The 22,009-nt window shown below is 45.1% G+C and overlaps 2 protein-coding genes and 1 pseudogene across 4 annotated transcripts in view; 1 reads left to right on the forward strand and 2 right to left on the reverse strand.

Annotated features, from left to right (window-relative positions):
- Positions 1–8, reverse strand: part of serhl (serine hydrolase like) — a 6,157-nt gene extending 6,149 nt beyond the window's left edge. For both annotated transcript variants that reach the window (XR_003866316.1, XM_029689498.1), the window contains exon 1: positions 1–8. This exon is cut by the window's left edge and continues 202 nt beyond it. The gene's annotated coding sequence lies outside the window, so the exon portion shown is untranslated.
- A 1,891-nt stretch (positions 9–1,899) lies between these two features.
- On the forward strand, positions 1,900–5,374 carry LOC115147314 (myoglobin-like; annotated as a pseudogene).
- A 4,970-nt stretch (positions 5,375–10,344) lies between these two features.
- Positions 10,345–21,800, reverse strand: LOC115147318 (centromere protein M). 2 transcript variants are annotated; one of them, XM_029689503.1, is made up of 6 exons: positions 21,419–21,800; positions 21,120–21,199; positions 20,782–20,877; positions 20,595–20,674; positions 12,727–12,818; positions 10,345–11,576 (listed from the first exon to the last, which is right to left on the reverse strand). In XM_029689503.1, exons 1-6 carry the CDS (start codon positions 21,473–21,475, stop codon positions 11,427–11,429), a joined length of 555 nt encoding a protein of 184 aa, XP_029545363.1. In that variant the 5' UTR covers positions 21,476–21,800; the 3' UTR covers positions 10,345–11,426. The 2 variants fall into 2 exon arrangements, with proteins under 2 accessions (XP_029545363.1, XP_029545362.1); XM_029689502.1 differs by having other exon boundaries at positions 20,782–20,880; positions 21,419–21,799.
- Positions 21,801–22,009: the final 209 nt, after the last annotated feature.

Raw genomic sequence — 22,009 nt, forward strand, 5'->3', positions numbered from 1 at the left:
AAGGCTTCTCCATTACTTCCGGGTGAAGTGATACATGTTATTTTGACCAATGAAACGTGAATGCGTCTCCCCCTTAGCGAATAACATTGGACATCTAGCGGCCGGTTAAATGATTGACAAGTGCACGCGCCAATTCTATGTCAGACATTGTCCAATCACATTCTTTGTCAGGAGAACAGGGCGGGTTCACACAAGGCGTTAACAAGACAAGGTGCGGTCACAAAGTATCCAGCGTTATATCGTTCAAGCAATAAACCAAACAAGTGGTCAAGACTACGACCAACGTGTCTTTGTCCCCAATATATATTTTTTCCGTCTGAGTATAGCTCATGGCATTGGCCTAGAGTTTGTTGCAGAATATGTCTGTTCCAACCATTTCATGACATTTAGCCTTATTAGCATGAAAAACAAAAATAATTATGAAACATTTCCTGACATTTAGCCTATCGGCCTGAAAAACAAAAATAATTTTGAAAACTAGTGAGGAAATTCCAGCCTTCGAAACATTCTAGAGGTGGACTACAAGGCCTTTTAAACAAAGTGAATGCTGTTGTATCTGCAAAAGGTCACCAGGTGGCAGAAATGGTAAAACCCTAAGCCTACAATAGTTTTAGAATAGATATAGGAGATACACTTCAGAACAAACTTTCTTTTTGATATGTTTTAGAGACTATCTGTTGTTCGATGTAGTGAATCTGTTATTCAATGCGCTTATATAGGCTAATAGCAGTAAGGCTCAAAATATTTTGTTATTAAATTATTTTTTAAATATATTTGGGTGATAATTCAAGGGGTCTTAAAATTCAAAATCAAATAGCTAAATGTTCCTTGGTGTGACCTTCTTAAAACAATTCCATATAGCTCAGTAGAACAAAATAGAGAATACACCAGTCGGTTATATCCCAAACCAGCAGGGTTTAAACTTGACCTGAACTTGAACCCCAGTAAAGGAGGGAAAAGGGCTAGGGACTAAACATATCCATGCTTAAATGCTCTGGCAAAACTGTCTAGTGGTCCTGGCTGCTGCCAGCAGTTATTTATAAAGCTACATGGTGACAAAAGAGAGAGAAAGATAGGAGAGGAGAAAGCTACATGGTGATTGAAGAGAGAGAAAGATAGGAGAAGAGAAAGAGATGGGGATAATGGCAAAAAGAGACAGAGAGGTGTGAGATAAAGGAGAGAGGGAGGAAGGAAGATAAATTGTGACAATGTATAGCCTATTCATGGACATATATGAGAGTCACAGTCCTGTTTGGCCTTAGGTTCAAAAGTTTCTGTCATTGCAGTGTAACAACTGTTTTTCTCATTTGCTGACTTTTGGCAGCATTTGTCTTTGACCATGCCAATAATGTATTTGTAAAGGACAGATGCTCTTTCGCCCTGTTCAAAACAAGGAGAGTGTCATAAAAAAAGCAATGCTGTCGGCATCACACCACTGCTATTGTCGTATACTAACGGTCATAGGATTGAGTCAAATGGCATTTCTTACACATTATGAACAATTGAGAGATTTATGTATGTTATTAAATGGTCATACTAAGCCGAGCCTGTAAACGGTTTAAAGTTCTGAAGAACTGTAGCAATACAGCATTACGTTACCAACTTTGGAAATAATTTCTAATCAGAATTTGATAGACTGTTGGAAATCTTGATTTTGGAACCTTCTTTTCGTATGAACTATGAGACAATATAATTCACAATGCAGTGAGGGACAGAAAGGAATCTAACTGGTATGGTATCATCATTTGGTAACCTAACGGGAGGGCGGGCTAGAAGGGTTAGAGGTGGAGTTAACTTGGAGAGAGAGATTGATGGTTAGTTTGGGATGAGTGCGTGAGAGGGAGGAGGAGGTATAAAAGGTATGGTTTGGGGATGGGTTTGACTAAAAAGTATTTTGGAGTTTGAAATATTGACACGGGACATTTACCTGCTTTACTGGTACAGTATCAATGCTTCTATGTCATGCTTTAAAACAGGGCTGCCCAACCCTCTTCCTGTAGGTTTTCAGTCCTACCCTAATTTAGCATATCTGATTCACCTAGTTAAGGTCTTGTTGAGCAGCTAATTAGTAGAATCAGGTGTGTTAAATTAGGGTTGGACTGAAAACCCACAGGATGGTAGAGCTCCAGGAAGAGGGTTGGGTAGCCCTACTTTAGAAATACCTTTTTGGATCAAATGTTTATTCCAGCGTTAATGTTAATGTTGAGGCTGCAAAAGCACATTACAGTATTATAATCATGACTTAGAGTTTGGGTGAACTGATATTGTAACCCAAAATTAATTTCAGTAAACTATTTGAACTGTATGACATCTAATCCTGTCATCAGCTTGACTGTCAGTGTCTTCGAAGAGAAACCAACACATACATGTACGCAGAAAGCCCATAGTCCAGAGCTCTCAACCCACACTATGGACCTTGAAGCCAGTTCCACTGCGTTTGTTCATTGTTCCCCTCTTATCAGGGACTGATTTAGACCTGGAACACCAGGTTGGTGCAATGAATTATACGGTAGAACAGAACCAGCAGGCTCCGGACCTCGTAGGGTAAGAGTTGAATACTCCTGGTCTAGAGGCTATGCAAAGCCAACGCAACAGGTGGACTTATGGTGCACTGATGCTGGAACATATGTCCTGAGAGAACAAGTCTGCTGCCTCTACATCAAGCTATCTTGTTCAGAGTAGAAAGTCACTTGGTCACGTACACATATTTAGCAGATGTTATTGCGGGTGTAGCGAAATGCTTGTGTTCCGAGCTCCAACAGAGCATTAATATCTAACCATTAGCTAGTAAAGACTGGAGGAGCTGATGGGGCTGTATTTTATGGCTGATGTCTGTGTGGACTGACCATTTTTGACCTGTGGGTATAGAATCCTATGAGGACAAGGTCAATGAAAAGCTGTGGGGAAATGACCTTTGGCTTAATTACTACATAGTTACTACATTGTTGCCTTTGAAAAGAGAACATTTAATAGATAAAAACATCTGGATGTAATATTTTATTACTGTATTGGCACGTTCAACTATGTATTATCTAACTCAGTAAACAAATCAAACTAATGTAATGTATCCTCATTTCTAGAGTGCTTTGGCTCCACTGAGGTGGTGCTGCTGACTCACTGATGAATGTCTTCAGTCAGTTACTTCAACTCTCCCCTACTACCCACCTAACACTTACCACCTCTGATAACAATGCATGCAATCTGCAGCTACCCTCTACTAGGATTTATGGCTGACAGCTGAGTAGACTTGCCATATGTTAGATTAGATTAATGTATTACTGAATTAGTATTATAATGTAAATTAAAACTCTAATTCCCTGTCTTTCTGGCTGCTTCATTGGTCCTGTTCAATCGGATATTATTAATTTGTTCCTCTGCTCAGCTTATTTTCATTTTAGTCATTTAGCAGATGCTCTTATCCAGAGCGATTACAGTGAATGCATACATTTCATTTCATACTTATTTTTTTTTGTGCTGCCCCCCGTGGGAATCGAACCCATAACCCTTTCGTTGCAAACACCATGCGTTGCAAACACCATGCTCTACCAACTGAGCTACAGGGAAGGCTGAAGCTTATCTGTCTATTACTAACCCACTCTGATTTCTTGGCACAGAAAATATTAGCTTTCCTACTGTAAGCATTTGTAACAGGGCTGGGGTCAATTCGAATTGAAGGCAAATTTGAATTAAAAAAAAAGGAAACATGTTGAGAATAAATAGCTGCTTGTAACGTGCACGTTAATAATCGGGAAGCAAGTACAGGCAGCGAATTTGACAAATGGACATGGAACGAAACATGAGTAGCGTACAGACATAAAACAGAAACAATAACGCCTGGGGGGGAAAAACCGAAGGGAGTGACAAATATATAAAGTGGAGGTAATCAGGAAGGCGATGGAGTCCAGGTGAGTCTCATGAGGCGCAGGTGAACATAACAATGGTAGCAGAAGGTGTGCGTAATAATGAATAAACTGGCGACAACGAGCGCGAGTAAACGTGAGTGACACTTCTGAAAATAGATGCCTTTTTATTAGTTATTTAAGACCCCAGCCCTGATTTGTACTGTATGTCAAGTCACTCCTTAGTTTCCTTGTCTGTCTTCAGATCATGGCTAACTTTGTCATGGTTCTGAAGTGCTGGGGGCCAGTGGAGGCTGACTACAACACACACGGAGTTCTGAGCCGGTCAGTGGACAATATTGGTCTGTACTTTGCTCTGGCCCAACGCGTTACGTTTTTCTTACTGATGCTCAGACACATCAGCAAGATGCACGAAATGCCATGGACCAGAGCAAGACTTTACTGAGTTGGCTAAGCGATTTACTGGAGAATGGTTCTGGCCATCAACTACTAGACTGTTGTGTTGAATGTAATGCTAAGAAATAGGTTGATGCCAATGTGTAGATATAGCAATCAGGAATTTTTTTTTTTTTATGCTGTCTGTGTACTGTAGAAGCTCACAGAACTCTCCTTACAAATCTCTCTCCTTACCTCTAGTCTGTTTGCAGAGCACCCAGACGTTGTTCCCTAAGTTCGCAGGCATCGCAGCGGGCGACCTGTCAGGGAACGCGGCAGTAGCTGCCCACAGGGCCACTGTGCTTAAGAAGCTGGGTGAGCTGCTGAAGGCGAAAGGTGACCACGCTGCCATCCTCAAACCCCTGGCAACCACCCACGCCAATAAGCACAAGATTGCCCTCAACAACTTCATGGTGAGGATGAATGATTCCAGTCTCCCTCCCTTCTCTCTTTATCTGAAACTATCCGTTTTTCCCTCTATTCATACATTTGTTGCATTCACTCCAGTTTTACCATGACACTGTCATGCTTAGTTTACTAAAATGCTGAGTGAAAAATATCCTTTATAAAGTGCTTTTATTCAGTATGAAATTAAACATTAACATCTCTTGCTGCTCACCAGCTCATCACCGAGATCATCTGCAAAGTGATGGGTGAGAAGGCAGGGCTGGACGGGGCAGGGCAGGAAGCTCTGAGGCAGGTGATGGGCGTGATCATAGCTGACATCGACGTCACCTACAAGGAGCTGGGCTTTGCTGGCTAAACGGTTTACCTCAACGACCTACACCCCCCCACGCCAGGGTTCTCGAGAGGTCACGGGATAGGACAACAACTGGAAACTTACATTTGAAGGAGAGTTGCTACTAGTGTTTATACAGTACATTCTAAGTGCTGATTTGCTTATGACTTACAGAAAAACTTGTAGGAAAAGTACAGGTGTATGAGGCAAAGCATTTGTGCATATTCTACATTTCTCTATACAGTATATTGCCTTCATCTGCCCTTTCAAAGTAGTTTGCTTACTGAATGTAAACTGTTCCTCTTTGCACTAAACCAATAAATGTTCCATCAGCTGCAAATAAGTGTTTAAAGTGTTTGTTTTGCCTTTTTTCTCTCTTTTTGCTTAATTTCAAACATTCACCCAGTGACATGGACAGATGTATTTTCTGAGAGGGAGGATACGAGTTATTAGGCTGAGATATTTGTTTCTTCTCATACCTGTTCTATATAGTAAGGTTGATTTGATATTTTTCACATTAACAGTTAAAAGCTGAATTGTGGTTAGGTCTGATTAGGACAGAAGGAAGGGTTGAAGTTAATCATCTGCTCTGTGACACACCTGTTCATTGCCTCTAGACTGGCTCAAATCCTCTCTTGCACACATTTGGCGGGGGGGTCTATTCTGGTAGTCACCTCTCCTGCCCTCTATCTTGGATGACTGTCCGGTTCCAGTGCAGGTCAGCAACTGGTCAGTCAGCGATCTACCCCCACCTCCTCCCTCCCCCTTTGACTAAAGCACGTGCATGATCTCTCTTGCACTCGCTCTCAACACACCTAAGTGCTACATACACACACACACACATTAATCGCCACCACCCTGTTTCTTTTGGACATTTCCCTGGCTCTGCCCTTTCCCATTCCTGCAGTCTTATCGTTCAGTGTGGACGTGACTCTCGCCACAGAGCAGCATCTCAGGCGGGGCTCTGAGTTCAGATCACCCCCTCTCAGACCAGGCTGTGCCCGTTAGCTTGGGCGCTATGGAGATTTCCCAGTGCATTCCTCACAAGAAGTGCATGTCTAGAGTGCCGCTGATTGGTTAAGCCGAACTAGTGAATGAAATAATTGCTTCCATAAGCTCAATGCGGATATCTTGAATGACTACAATACACATACTAGTGCAAGAAATCAAAGTTGTATTCAAACATACTATGCTTAATTCTGGATTCAGAAATTTTTAACTTTGTGGTGCTGCTTGAATCTACAGTGTAAGTCCACATGATTTGTAATAAATTGACATTTGCCTAGGGGCAAAATTGTAATGGTACAACTTGAACATTTTTCCATTGTCTCCAGTCAAATGAAAAGTGGTGTTATGGCATTAGCCTGGCTGGCCGGCTGGCATTGAGCTGATTGCCAAAGCTGTGGTTAATTGCCCTGCTGAAGGAACGACTATTAATAGGCTGGCTGTGTCACTCACTACACTGCAGACGTGACAACAGACACTGTGACACCCTCTCATCTCGTGTTACCCGCCTGCCTTTATCTCTCTTTATCCATCTCTTTCTTTCTGCTGACCTGTCGCCAAGGACAGCCGGTCTCCACCGATCAGACCACCGGACCGGCTGACCCCAGGCCAGGGGCATTAGAGTCAAGAGTCAGCCATATGAAAAAACCCACAGGAGACGTGTAAAAGTCGTTTTCTAGGTTACTCATTCTGTAACTATCAAGAAATTAAGCATCCACTGGGCTCAGGTTCTCCCCCATCTTAGCCACTTATGGTGAATTTATGGTGAATTCAACATGCACCTGCAAACTGATTGATGTGCCCTAATAGAGGTTTCTGTTGTGCAGGTCAGCAAGCAGTGAGTCAGTGATCTATCCCCACCCCCTCCTCCCTCCCCCTTTGACTAAAACACGTGCATGATCTCTCTTGCACTCTCTCAACACACCTAAGTGCTGCAGGCACGCACACACATTAATCCCCACCACCCTGTTTCTTTAGGACATTTCCCTGAATTCAATATGCACCTGCAAACTGATTGATGTGCCCTAATGGAGGTAGCCTAGTGGTTAGAGCGTTGGGTCAGTAACAGAAAGATTGGTGGATCAAATCCCCGACCTGACAAGGTAAAAATCTGTCGTTCTGAACAAGGCAGTTAACCCACTGTTCCTAGGCTGTCATTGTAAATAAGAATTTGTTCTTAACTGACTTTCCTAGTTAAAATAGAATTGTATTTTTCAAACATAGTGCACGACTGACCACTAGCATAGGTGTCCAGCCTCCCTTGTCCTCCCAGTATTGGGTCTTCCCCCCTCTCATGGTGTCCAACGGCATTATCTATCAGTGAGGAAACAGGATACCTCTCATGGTGTCCAACGGCATTATCTATCAGTGAGGAAACAGGATACCTCTCATGGTGTCCAACGGCATTATCTATCAGTGAGGAAACAGGATACCTCTCATGGTGTCCAACAGCATTATCTATCAGTGAGGAAACAGGATACCTCTCATGGTGTCCAACAACATTATCTATCAGTGAGGAAACAGGATACCTCTCATGGTGTCCAACAACATTATCTATCAGTGAGGAAACAGGATACCTCTCATGGTGTCCAACAGCATTATCTATCAGTGAGGAAACAGGATACCTCTCATGGTGTCCAACAACATTATCTATCAGTGAGGAAACAGGATACCTCTCATGGTGTCCAACAACATTATCTATCAGTGAGGAAACAGGATACCTCTCATGGTGTCCAACAACATTATCTATCAGTGAGGAAACAGGATACCTCTCATGGTGTCCAACAACATTATCTATCAGTGAGGAAACAGGATACCTCTCATGGTGTCCAACAGCATTATCTATCAGTGAGGAAACAGGATACCTCTCATGGTGTCCAACAACATTATCTATCAGTGAGGAAACAGGATACCTTAGACCTCTTTAATCAGCATTAACACAGTGGATCCCAAACCTGTGTCCCCAATATTTTCTAACCAGGACCAAGTCTCAAGCAGCTTCCCAACCTATAATTTTTCTGAACACGCCACAAAATGTATCCATTAACACTTTTTATGGATAACAGATTACGGTTCACATGACAACAGCAAGAAACACCATTCAACTTCTCTACTTAGCTGGTTATCCCTATTGCCCAGCCCTGATCAGCGAGAGGAAGATACGTGTGCATCCTCGTGTCTCCACCTGAGCCTGTCTGTCAGTGGTCACCCCCTGCATACTTATTACATACTGAATGATTTAGCACAGTGTGACAGTGTGTGTATGTTACACTGTGCAGACATCTCCATTTCAGATGGCAGAATGCAAAACCCTTCTGAAATGCAGTATTCATTTTGTCATGTTCTACAGTGCAGAAAAGATTTGGCAACAGGTCCCTCAGTCTCTAGAGCCAACAACGGCCGACACAGACATCAACAAGATGTTTAAACCAGTCGCGACACGACATACACACTGAATCACCCTGAGGAGCAGTAGAGAACTGGGGTAAAGAGCAAGAGGAAGACACCCACGAGATGGACAGAGACACCTTAAAAGATGAAAGGGAGAGAACGATGAGGAGGAGGAGAGGATGTATATCCCACTAGGCACCAACTGGTTGAATCTAGAGTTGAAGTCGGAAGTTTACATACACTTAGGTTGGAGTCATTAAAAATGGTTTTTCAACCACTCCACAAATTTCTTGTTAACAAACTATAGTTTTGACAAGTCGGTTAGGTCATCTACTTTGTGCATGACACAAGTCATTTTTCCAACAATTGTTTACAGACTGATTATTTCACTTATAATTCACTGTATCACAACTCCAGTGGGTCAGAAGTGTACATACACTAAGTTGACTGTGCCTTTAAACAGCTTGGAAAATTCCAGAAAATGATGTAATGGCTTTAGAATCTTCTGATAGGCTAATTGACATAATTTCAGTCAATTGGAGGTGTACCTGTGGATGTATTTCAAGACCAACCTTCGAACTCAGTGTGTCTTTGCTTGACATCATGGGAAAATCAAAAGTCAGCCAAGACCTCAACAACAAAAAAATTGTAGAGCTCCACAAGTCTGGTTCATCCTTGGGAGCAATTTCCAAACTCCTGAAGGTACCACGTTCATCTGTACAAACAATAGTACGCAAGTATAAACACCATGGGACCACGCAGCCGTCATACCGCTCAGGAAGGAGACGCGTTCTGTCTCCTAGAGATGAACGTACTTTGGTGCAAAAAGTGCAAATCAATCACAGAACAACAGCAAAGGACCTTGTGAAGATGCTGGAGGAAACAGATACAAAAGTATCTATATCCACAGTAAAATGAGTCCTACATCGAGATAACCTGAAAGGCCGCTCAGCAAGGAAGAAGCCACTGCTCCAAAACCGCCATAAAAAAAGCCAGACTACGGTTTGCAACTGCACATGGGGACAAAGATCGTACTTTTTGGAGAAATGTCCTCTGGTCTGATGAAACAAAAATAGAACTGTTTGGCCATAATGACTGTCGTTATGTTTGGAGGAAAAAGAGGGAGGCTTGCAAGCCGAAGAACACCATCCCAACAGTGAAGCACGGGGGTGGCAGCATCATGTTGTGGGGGTGCTTTGCTGCAGGAGGGACTGGTGCACTTCACAAAATAGATGGCATCATGAGGCAGGACAATTATGTTGATATATTGAAGGAACATAAGACATCAGTCAGGAAGTTAAAGCTTGGTCGCAAATTGGTCTTCCAAATGGACAATGACCCCAAGCATACTTCCAAAGTTGTGGCAAAATGGCTTAAGGACAAAAGTCAAGGTATTGGAGCGGCCATGAAAAAGCCCTGACCTCAATCCTATGGAGAAATTGTGGGCAGAAGTGGGAAAGCGTGTGCGAGCAAGGAGGCCTACAAACCTGACTCAGTTACACCAGCTCTGTCAGGAAGAATGGGCCAAAATTCCCCCAACTTATTGTGGGAAGCTTGTAGAAGGCTACCCGAAACGTTTGACCCAAGTTAAACAATTTAAAGGCAATACTAATTGAGTGTATGTAAACTTCTGACCCACTGAGAATGTGATGAAAGAAATAAAAGCTTAAATAAATAATTCTCTATTATTCTGACATTTCACATTCTTAAAATAAAGTGGTGATCCTAACTGACCAAAGACAGGGAATTTTTACTAGGATTAAATGTCAGGAACTGTGAAAAACTGAGTTCAAATGTATTTGGCTAAGGTGTATGTAAACTTCCGACTTCAACTGTATGTTGTTTCCACACCATTAGAAATACATTTGATGACGCAGAATCAATGTGGAAAACTTATTGGATATGCAAAAAAAGTATTTCGGGAATGTTTATTTTTTTGCACCCAACTTTTAACCTAAATCCAATTACATGGTTCAAATATGTTTATTTCACATTGAATTTATGTTAGTTGAAAACTCAATCAAATGAAAATGAACTGACGTCTTTGTCCAGTGGGATAGCACACTGGAGATCTTCAACCAGGGGTTATCAAAATACCTGATCTGAACAGGAAGGGGATGTGAACTTAGAGTATAGAGGAAATAGGTGGGAGGAGGGAGACGGGTAGGAGTGACGTCAGGAGTCTTGAAATAGCTGGTTCACAATTAAAGAGGTTTAACAGGATCTTAAGCACATACACACTTGTAACATATTGTACGAATTGCATTATTAAAAAAAAAAAATAAATGCATACAAAAAGGTTGACGTTGAACACAATTTTCAGGAACCCATTTTGGCTCGTGAGCACTTTCAAAACTACTGGCTGTAATTTTACAAAAGCTTTATAAAGCATCTTTAAGATTGTATCAACTAGATAAGCCGTTTATTTCTCACATAGGTCAAAGAAACACTACATAATGAAAGGTAAGGGGACATCAATTGCATGGTTCAATTTTGTCACTATGTTGGGTGTATCCCAGAAAACAACGTCCTTTCTATCATCCTGTTTCTATAGCAACCAGAAAGCAATTTGGAGGCATTGAACCAATGGCTTTCGTCAGGCAGCAGGCACTCCACCTAATGTCAGTATGTTGACACAGCAACAAGTGACATTCTAAAATGTAGGGTTAGTGTGTAACCTCAATTATATTTACAAAGATACCAGACAATTTCTTTACAAATGGGATCAAAGCTATTTTTTTGTTGTAAATGGTTACAATGTGAACAAAACCAAAAATGTATTTTAAAAAAAGGTACTAAGTACATGGTAAACATACTGTATATACAAACTACATTTTAACGATATCACATGCAGTCCACTCTATATAAACTTGTTACATTTATCTGTTTTAGAGACCGCAATAGCTATTGAGCACAAGTAACAGTCCATTTAACTACCTGGTCAACCAGACTTGGCTCGTCCATGTGATGTTCTGGACTGGGTTAAAGGTCAAAGATCACTCAAAGTTCTGCTGGTCAATGTCAGAGGGCACAGTGCAGCGGGTCAAGGTGGACAGGTAGAGACCAGTTGCCATAGGGACAAGACCAGCCGCTACCTTGAGAATGGCCAGTAATCGGTGTGCTGCCGTGGTCACGCCCTCTGGTGTCTGAGTGGAGAAAGGAAGATAGAGGAAATAAATAATGGAAAAAAACAAGTTTCATGAAATAACAGAATGACACACTTATAAAAGATAATGAGTTTGTATTACCTGTCAGTCTATTCATAACACAAGCTTCATGAAATAAACAAACAATAAACTCATAGCACTATCAACAATGCAGGTCCTACAGGCTCTAGTTTTGTCACATCTGGACTACTGTTCAGTCGTGTGCCACCAAGAAGGACATAGGGAAAATTGCAATTGGCTCAGAACAGGGCAGCACGGCTGGCCCTTGGATGGCTCAAAGTAGAGGAGAGATTGACTTCATCACTACTTGTATTTGTGAGAGGTATTGACATGTTGAAAGTACCGAGCTGTCTGTTTAAACAATTAGCACACAGCTCAGACAACTATTCATACCCCACAAGACATAGTCTCTTCAAAGTCCAAGTCCAGAACAGACTAAGGGAGGCGCAAAGTACTACATAGAGCCATGACTACATGGAACTCTATTCCACATCAGGTAACTGATGCAAGCAGTAGAATCAGATTTTTTTTAAACATAAAAAATACACCTTATGGAACAGCAGGGACTGTGAAGCAACACAAAAATTGGCACAGACATGCATGCATACACACATGATAAAATACGCACATGTACACATGGATTTTGTGTTGTAGATATGTGGTAGTGGAGTATGGGCCTGAGGGCACACAGTGTATTGTGAATTCTCTTATAAATGTATTGTAATGTATGTATTTGGGGCTTCCGAGTGGCGCAGCAGTTTAAGGCACCGCATTTCAGTGCTAGAGGTGTCACTACAGACCCTGGTTCGATTCCAGGCTGTATCACAACCAGACGTGATTGGGAGACCCTAAGGGCAGCACACAATTGGCCCAGTGTCATCTGGGTTTGGCCGGGGTAGGCCGTCATTGTAAATAAGAATTTGTTCTTAACTGACTTGCCTAGTTAAATAAAAGGTTAAATACAAATAAATCATGTTTTTAAAATTGTATAACTGCCTTAATTTTGCCAGACCCCAGGAAGAGTAGCTGCTGCCTTGGTAGCAGCTAATAGAGATGCATAATAAATACAAATATAGTGTTTTACCTGTCAATCATGTCTATGCATTAAACTTATACAGTTGACTCATACCTGATCCTCTGCACACAGTAAGGGGCAGTGGAGGGATGCAGCCAGCTTCCTCACAGAGACCAACCGCTCAGGGGGCACTGACACATTACGAGCTGGAGGAGGAGACACAGACACACCACAAACACACAGATGATATAAATCTTTCAACATAATGATGATAGAATGTGATAAGTGAGGGCCTCCCGAGTGGCGCAGTGGTCTATGGCACTGCATCGCAGTCCTAGCTGTGCCACTAGAGATCCTGGATCGAGTCCAGGCTCTGTCACGACTGGGAGACCCATGGGGCGGCACACAATTGGCCCAGCGTCGTCCAGGTTAGGGGAGTGTTTTGCCGGCAGGGATGTACTTGTCCCATCGCGCTCTAGCAACTCCTGTGGCGGGCCGGGCGCAATGCACGCTGACACGGTCGCCAGGTGTACAGTATTGTGTTTCACTATATTGGATGACTCCAATATATTGGTATCACTCCGCGGCGGAGGGATACATCCGAGGTGAGGATTTAGAGATTTACTTCTGTGTACACCTGTGTCACAGCTGGGGTCCGCCCCTATATATAGACCCCATGGCCGCATCACGTTCTCTTTCATTTTATCGGCGGACGTCTGTATGTTTTGAGGTACAAACTTTCTGAAGTTCGCTTTGTAAGTCACTGGTAAGTGTAATATCTTGTGTGGAAGTTTACTCACTGGCTGTTTGCAGCCTGGAGCAGTTGGCCACATGGAAGCCCCTTTTCAGTGCTCCACTCGCTGTGCGTGGTTGATCTGCATCTTCCGCCCGTGGTTTGTCATGCTTCCGTTTCATTAGCGTTACACTACGACTCCGTACGCATTAATATATTGGTGGCTCTTGCTGCCACAAACTGTAATTTACCTTACACAACTTGCTGACTGGCTTGTTCTATGTGTGTTGTGAATTGCCTTAACATGCTGCTGGTTCTCTGTTAATTATCCTGCATGTTCCTTAACGGGTGTTACTCCATATGGTTCTGTTTTTACTGCTTGGATATGAAACCGGTAGGTAATATTGGCTTTAAACAAAAAAACAAATAAATAAAATCCATTACCTGTTTTTTTTGTCTGCCTGTTTTTCCCACAGGGGTCTACCCCGGTGTTTGTAGCGGTACTGGGTAATTTATCCCTCACCGGGTTCCTATTCCTCCACGCGTGTCACGACATATCTCTCCCAGGGCGTCAGACCCCTGCTCCGTGGCCTTGTTGGCTTGGCTGAGCTTATGGCTTCCCTTCGTGACAGGTGTGATGGTGGCATCTGCATACCTCGTGTATGCACTGCCTGGGTTTGAGCCACACGGAGAGGGCAGCTTCCCTGTGGCTCAGTTGGTAGAGCATGGTGTTTGCAATGCCAGCATGGTGTGTGCAATGCCAGGGTTGTGGGTTCGATACCCACGGGGGGCCAGTACAAAAAAAAATAAAAAAAATAAAAATGCATGAAATGAAATGTATAAAATGTATGCATTCACTGCTGTAAGTCGCTCTGGATAAGAGCATCTGCTAAATGACTAAAATGTAAATGTAAAAATGGCAGTGGAGTGCCCTACTGGATGCCTGTTTTGTGTGGTGGGGACGAGCTCCCTCCCGCAGGAATGGTGCGGCAGCTAGCTGTTAGTCCCTCTACTGGGCCCAGTACCTTTCCCAGGAGGCGAGGCCGGAGCCACCGCAGGCAGAGCCCATCTGCTACCAGTCCTGGACGGGGGCATGAGGCGACAACAGCTGTTCCCTGTTCCCCTTGCAGGAGAGTTCTGCCAGGGTGGAATCCGCGACTAAAGGCGGGACCCCCCCCAAAGTATTTGATGCAGACTTTAAAGCCACACATGGGTCCCTCTTCTCTCTTGGCTGCCTCACCAACACGGCCATGCTGCTGCAGGCCTACCTGCAGGAGGGCACATAGGAGCTCCTCCGGGAAGTGATGGAGGTGTCTCGTCTGCTTTCCCTGCTCCAGAAGGTTGGGGTTGCTCTCCTGCCCCATCGCCCTGTGCTAAGGGACAACAACTGGAGCTGCACAGCGTGCGGTGAAGCAACAGTCTGTTTTTCCCCACACGGGTCTTCCCCAATTTTTGCAGCGGTACTGGGTAATTTATCCCTCACCGGGTTCCTATTCCTCCAAAGGGGTCATGACATAAGCTCTCCCAGGGCGCCTGACCCCTGCACCGAGGCCTTATTGTCTTCGTTGAGCTTATGGCTTCCCTTTGTTACCATCACCGCCATAGGAACATGCATGGGAGACCCAGGCGCTCGGGGTGCCAGAGGAGAGGCGGGCCCCGGCAGGACCCCTGACACACCCTTCCCGGCCGCTTCTCCCGGTCTCAAAGGGCAAAGTGGGAGGAGGGTGTGGAGTCCCGCTGGGTGTTGTCCACAATGCTCGAGGGGTACCGACTCCAATTCCAGTGCCGGCCTCCAGGTGCCTTTCGTGTCACCACGGTGGCCAACCCCCTGAAGAAAACCCTGCGACTGGAGATCTCCTCACTCCTCGGCAAGAGTGCCATCCGCAGGATCGAGACATCAGAACAGCTAGGTGGGTTCTACTCCATTTATTTTGTGGTCTCAAAAAGAGAATAAGGGTTTTGATCGATTCTGGACCTCCACAACCTCAAATTGTACTTGAAGGTACTGAGGTTCCACATGCTGTCCCCAGCCGCGTCTTGCAGGCCGTGTCCAGGGACCAGTGGTTTGTGACGCTGGACCTTGGGGATGCGTACTTCATGTTCCTGTTCACCCAGCTCATTGGCAGTACCTCCGATTCACGTTCAAAGGGACAGCTTACGAATTCATGGTTCTTCCCTTCGGCCTCTCCTTGGCACCCCGCACTTTCACAAAGTGCATGGACGCTGTGCTGGCACCTCTCACGTTCCGAGGATTGTTGATCCTCAATTACCTGGACGATTGGCTGATTTGTGCCCCGACCAGGACCCAGGAGACACTCCTGACCCACATCGGCGGGCTGGGCATTACAGTAAATGACAAGAAGAGTCATCTGACGCCCACCCGAAAGGTGGCCTTCATTGGCATGGAACTGGACTGGCCCAGCAGAAGGGTTCAGGCGATCTTATCGACCACAATCGGCAGGAGCGGGTGGTATCTGCCCAGACAATGCCTGTTGGGCTTGCTGACGGCGGCCTTGTTGATGATTCCTCCAGCCTCTTCAACGGTGGTTCAACTCCCACCGGCTGCACCCGAAGCGCCACCATCACTGCCAGCTGCGGGTGACCACACAGGGCCTCAGGGCATTGTTGAGGTGGCGCTGTCGCTCCTTTCTCTCAGGTGGGGTGGAGATGCTGAGGATTTACCGCCAGGAGCTGGTCAGCATAGACAACTCCCAGATCGGCTCGGGAGTGTGTGACCAAGGGCAGGTTGGCCAGCGACTGTTGGCTACCCCCTTGGAGCAGCAGGCACATCAATACACTAGAACGCTGAGCTGTACTGCTGGCCCTGCGGTCTTTCCTTACACATCTGAAAGGAAGACATGTCCTGGTGAGAACAGACAACACCACAGTGGTGGCTTACATCAACCATCAGGGTGGACTAAAGTCCCACCGCCTCAATCTTATAGCACAGGAGCTCCTCTGGGCTCAGGTACGTCTAGCGTCTCAACACGTAGCGCACATATCTGACGTTCTGAGTGTGACAGCGGATATGCTCTCGAGGGAAGGCCCGCCACCTTGGGACTGAAGCCTACATCCCCAGGTGGTGTAGCACCTGTGGGACAAGTTCAGGAGGGTACAGGTGGACCTGTTTGCATCCCTGGACAATGCACACTGTCCCCTGTGGTACTCCATGTCGGAGCCACCAGGGCCTCTGGGCTTGGATGCTCTGGCTCACGATTGGCCAGGGCTGGAGCTTTACGCATTCCCCCGTTTTCCCCTGATCCAGGCTGTGCTGGACAGGACCAGGATGGAAGAGCATTGTCTGCTTCTGGTGGTCCCATACTGGCCCAGACAACCCTGGTTCAGCCTTCTCCTGTGTCTGTTGTCTGGGACACCTTGGCAACTTCCCCTGAGACCAGACTTGCTGTCTCAGGCATCCGAGGCCGCACCGCCTCAGTCTGTGGGATTGGCCAATAAATGGTACCAATGGTCCATGTTAGGACAACAGGAGCGTGTAATGAGCACCATGCAGAGCGCAAGGGCGCCGGCTGCTGTTGGTGCACTGGTATTGAGGTTGTGCCCGAGTCATGTGCGGTGCAGTATGTCATCCAATACCTGCAGTCTCGCTTGGATGAGGGCTTGGCAGCCTCAACACTGAGAGGGTATTTGGCTGCAATATCTGCCTGCCATGTGGGGTGGATGGACAGGCCAGTGGGACGCCATCCCTTGGTCTGCAGGTTTATGAAGGGGGTTTGTCGGCTGCGTCCAGTTAGAACCCGCTCAATGGCAAACTTGGATCTCAATGTGGTCTTGGCAGCTTTGGCAAAGCCACCTTTCGAACTGTTCTAGTCTGCCTCCCTGAAACACCTCACTATGAAGGTGGCTTTCTTGGTAGCAATTACTTCCATGAAGAGGATGGGTGAGCTCCATGCTCTTTCAGTAAGTTCTGAGGGCTACCGGATGGACCCCGGTGGGAGGAGTATATCTCTCCGCCCCAACTCTTCATTCCTCCCCAAGGTTTTGTCAGACAGGCATGTGAACATCCCTTTTATCCTGTCTGCTCATGACCTCCCGGCAGCGGCGGGGGAGTCTGGGCCTCCCTCCGGCATGCTGTGCCCTGTGAGGGCACTGGCTGCCTATTTGGAGCGGACACAGTCAGTGAGAACAACAGACCAGCTCTTTGTCTGTTATGGTGAGAGAGTCCTGGGGGCTGGACTATCAAAGCAGAGGCTCTCTCACTGGATTGTGCACACGATTACGACAGCATACCGCCTGGCTGGCATGCCAGTGCTGGGATCTGTGGTGGCACATTCAACACTAGGTGTGGCTGTATCATGGGCTCTACTGAGAGGAATGCCCCTCGCTGAGATCTGTGCTGCGGCCAGCAGGTACTATCGGGTAAATGTGGCACATCCCTCTGCGGTGGGTTCAACAGTCCTGGGCGTCGCCTCCCCTTCCGGGGACTGTACTGGGACCCCGCTTCCACATTGACGGTCCCTGCGTCTTGGTGCCGCACCGGGACTTCGCCGCTGGCTGGCCAGGTCCCTTTAGCACCGACTAATCTGGTACGGGTATACCTATATATTGGAGAGATCCAATATAGTGAAACATAACGAAGGTTACATATGTAACCACGATTATGTGAGCTATATGGATCACTCCAATCCTCTACGGTGCTAGAGACACTGTAAAGTCCATGGAGAATAAGAGCACCTCCTCCCAGCTGCCCACTGCACTGAGACTAGGAAACACTGTCACCACTGATAATCGAGAATTTCAATAAGCATTTCTCTACGGCTGGCCATGCTTTCACCTGGCTACCCCAACCCTGGCCAACAGCTCTGCACCCCCCGCAGCAATTGGCCCAAGCCCCCCACTTCTCCTTCACCCAAATCCAGACAGCTGATGTTCTGAAAGAGCTGCAAAATCTGGATCCCAAATCAGCTGGGCTAAACAATCTGGACCCTCTCTTCCTAAAATTATCTGCCGCAATTGTTGCAACCCCTATTACTAGTCTGTTCAACCTCTCTTTCGAATCGCCTGAGATTCCTAAAGATTGGGAAGCGGCCGCGGTCATCCCCCTCCTCAAAGGGGGAGACACTAGACCCAAACTGTTACAGACCTATATCCATCCTGTCCTGTCCTGCCTTTCTTAAGTCTTCGAAAGCCAAGAGAACAAACAGATCACCGACCATTTTGAATCCCACCGTACCTACTCCGCAATGCAATCTGTTTTCCGAGCTGGTCACGGGTGCACCTCAGCCACGCTCAAGGTCCTAAACGATATCATAACCGCCATCGATAAAAGACAGTACTGTGCAGCCGTCTTCATCGACCTGGCCAAGGCTTCGACTCTGTCAATCACCACATTCTCATCGGCAGACTCAACAGCCTTGGTTTCTCTAATGACTGCCTCGTCTGGTTCACCAACTACTTCTCAGATAGAGTTCAGTGTGTCAAATTGGGGGGCCTGTTGTCCAGACCTCTGGCAGTCTCTATGGGGGTGCCACAGGGTTCAATTCTCGGGCGGACTCTTTTCTTTGTATATATCAATGATGTCGCTCTTGCTGCGGGTGATTCTTTGATCCACCTCTTCGCAGACGACACCATTCTGTATACTTCTGGCCCTTCTTTGGACACTGTGTTAACAAACCTCCAAACGAGCTTCAACACCATACAACACTCCTTCCGTGGCCTCCAACTGCTCTTAAAAGCAAGTAAAACGAAACTCATGCTCTTCAATCGATCGCTGCCCGCACGACTAGCATCACTACTCTGGACGGTTCTGACTTAGAATATGTGGACAACTACAAATACCTAGGTGTCTGGTTAGACTGTAAACTCTCCTTCCAGACTCACATTAAGCATCTCCAATCCAAAATGAAATCTAGAATCAGCTTCCTATTTCACAACAAAGCCTCCTTCACTCATGCTGCCAAACATACCCTCGTAAAACTGACTATCCTACCGATCCTTGACTTCGGCGATGTAATTTACAAAATAGCCCCCAACACTCTACTCAGCAAATTGGATGCAATCTATCACAGTGCCATCCGTTTTGGCACCAAAGCCCTATATACTACCCACCACTGCGACCTATATGCTCTTGTTGGCTGGTCCTTGCTACATATTCGTCGCCAAACCCACTGACTCCAGGTCATCTATAAGTCTTTGCTAGGTAAAGCTCCGCCTTATCTCAGCTCTCTGGTCACCATAGCAACACCCACCCGTAGCACGCTCTCCAGCAGGTATATCTCACTGGTTGTCCCCAAAGCCAACTCCTCCTTTGGCCGCCTTTCCTTCCAGTTCTCTGCTGCCGATGACTGTAACGAATTGCAAAAATCGCTGAAGTTGGAGACTTATATCTCCCTCACTAACTTTGAGCGTCAGCTGTCAGAGCAGCTTACCGATAGCTGCAGCTGTACACAGCCCACCTGTAAATAGCCCATCCAACTACCTACCTCATCCCCATATTTGTTTTTCTGCTTTTTTGCACAACAGTATTTCTACTTGCACATCCTCATCTGCACATATTTCACTCCAGCATAAATTGTTAAATTGTAATTACTTTGCCACTATTGGCCTATTTATTGCCTTACCTCATTTGCACACACTGTATACAGATTTTTCCATTGTGTTATTGACTGTGTTTGTTTATCCCATGTGTATCTCTGTGTGGTTGTTTTTGTCGCACTGCTTTGCTTTATCTTGGCCAGGTCGCAGTTGTAAATGAGAACTTGTTCTCAACTGACCTACATGGTTAAATAAAGGTAAAATTTAAAAAAACAATAAGAATAAATAGAGGCACCTCAAAAACGATGTAGAGAACGTGTGTTGCAGCCATGGGGTCTATATATAGGGGCGGACTCCAGCTGTGACACAGGTGCACACGGGAGTAAATCTGTAAATCCTCACCTCGGAGATATCCCTCTGCCGTGGAGTGATACCAATATATTGGAGTGATCCATATTGCTCACATAAGCGTGGTTACATACCTAACCTTCGTTTCCTCAGACACATTGGTGCGGCTGGCTTTCGGGTTAAGCTGGCATTGTGTCAAGAAGCAGTATGGCTTGGCTGGGTTGTGTTTCGGAGGACTCTGTACAGGAGTTGCAGCGATGAGACAAGACTAACTACCAATTGGATACCATGAAATTGGGGAGAAAACGGGGTAAAAGTACAAATTTAAAAAATATATATATTAATTGTGATAAGTGTTGATGAAAGGTGGATAAAGGAGAAGGATAGACAGGCGAGTTCCTTTCCTTACCACTGGTAACCAGGAAGCAGACTTTGCCCTGGAAGTAACCTGGGTCTAAATAATTGAGGGAGGTCTCTGCTGACTGGAAGCTGAGAGAGAAAAGCAGTAGCATTACCACTGGAAGAAGAGGCCAGTAAAGCCACACAATAGGCCCATCTCCCCATGTATGGTTCTTATTGTCTGTATGTGAATATACCTGAGCTCTGAGGTTAGGTGAATGATGAAAACCACCAGATCTATCCGTGGCCGAGACTCCTCGTTTTCCATGGGTAGTGGGAGGCTTCTGGCCAACCTTCTGGTACAGAAAGAAGAATACAAGACTGTTAGAAGGGTTGTGACTAGATGGTATACAGCTACTTTCGTCAAGTGACTTTTTGTAGCAGGTTAGGAGAGCATTTTAGCTAACCCTAATCCTTTTTCTTTTTACCTGATTCTCCTAACATGTTACGAAAAGTCACTTCCGTCCGTAGCTGTATACCATCTAGTTGAAACCCCTACCTAGCTCGCTAGTTGAGAACTCAATTCAGTACTTACACATTGACGTTGACAGTCTTCTCTTGAAGAACAACAGTGTCAGCTAACTTCTGCTGAAATTGCTCTTCGTTCTCCACCAGCTGAAATAAGAAACACATTCATTGAGTAACAACGGGTGAGTTAGCGGTGTTTTGTCAGCTACCTAACTAAACATAGATACAAATATTGACTTCTGTGTATGTAAATGTATCAATAATCTGGATAACAGTAATGTCACAATTGGTATAGTGATAAGAATCTTTGGTAATTAGTTATGTTTGCTAGCTACCTAGGCCAACGTTACTTACAGGACCACTTACCAGTATGTTGGCCGTGTTTAGTCCAGGAAGTTTACTAAATGGTTTGAGTAAAGACATTTTACTTCCAAAAAGTCAAATTGTGTTATAAAGCGTTCAACAATCCTGTCGCTAAATAGCTACAATTCATAGACAACTCCAATGTTATGGTGGAATAAAATAATTTTAATCCATGACTTTTGTGGCGCGTAATTTCAAACTTCCGTTAAACGTCATGACGTCTTCTTCTTCTGCCATTTTCTTAAGGAGCACGACTGCCATCTACTGTCTAAAAAGTGTAACTACACAAATGTAATCCTGCTGCTACCTCCACTTTGCACAATAACTTAGATATTTCTTCGATAAACAGTAAATTAAAGCTACATCCATTTTTGAACTTATAAATGAATGATATATACCCATTGATTCTTGAATGTAATGTATAAATGCCTCATGAGCAAGTATAAGCTTGTTATACTCCAATGTTAATAAACAAAATGTTAACCGTGTTTTGAGGTGTTAACATAATTGTTTATATCATGGATGGTCAGTCCTGGCATCCATAGCTGACTATGAATTTGAAAGGTTACAGTTCTCCAGGCCCATCCCTCAGCT

The sequence above is a fragment of the Salmo trutta genome, chromosome 14 (genome assembly GCF_901001165.1).
Source record: "Salmo trutta chromosome 14, fSalTru1.1, whole genome shotgun sequence".
Taxonomy (NCBI): domain Eukaryota; kingdom Metazoa; phylum Chordata; class Actinopteri; order Salmoniformes; family Salmonidae; genus Salmo; species Salmo trutta.

Excerpts from the sequence above, each read along its gene's own strand:
- LOC115147318 (XM_029689502.1), bottom strand. The coding sequence starts at position 21,475 with ATGTCTTTACTCAAACCATTTAGTAAACTTCCTGGACTAAACACGGCC. Across the intron at positions 21,200-21,418 it reads TAAACACGGCCAACATACTG|CTGGTGGAGAACGAAGAGCA; the intron begins GTAAGTGGTCCT and ends TTCTTATTTCAG. Across the intron at positions 12,819-20,594 it reads CTGCTTCCTGGTTACCAGTG|CTCGTAATGTGTCAGTGCCC; the intron begins GTAAGGAAAGGA and ends CTCCTCCTCCAG.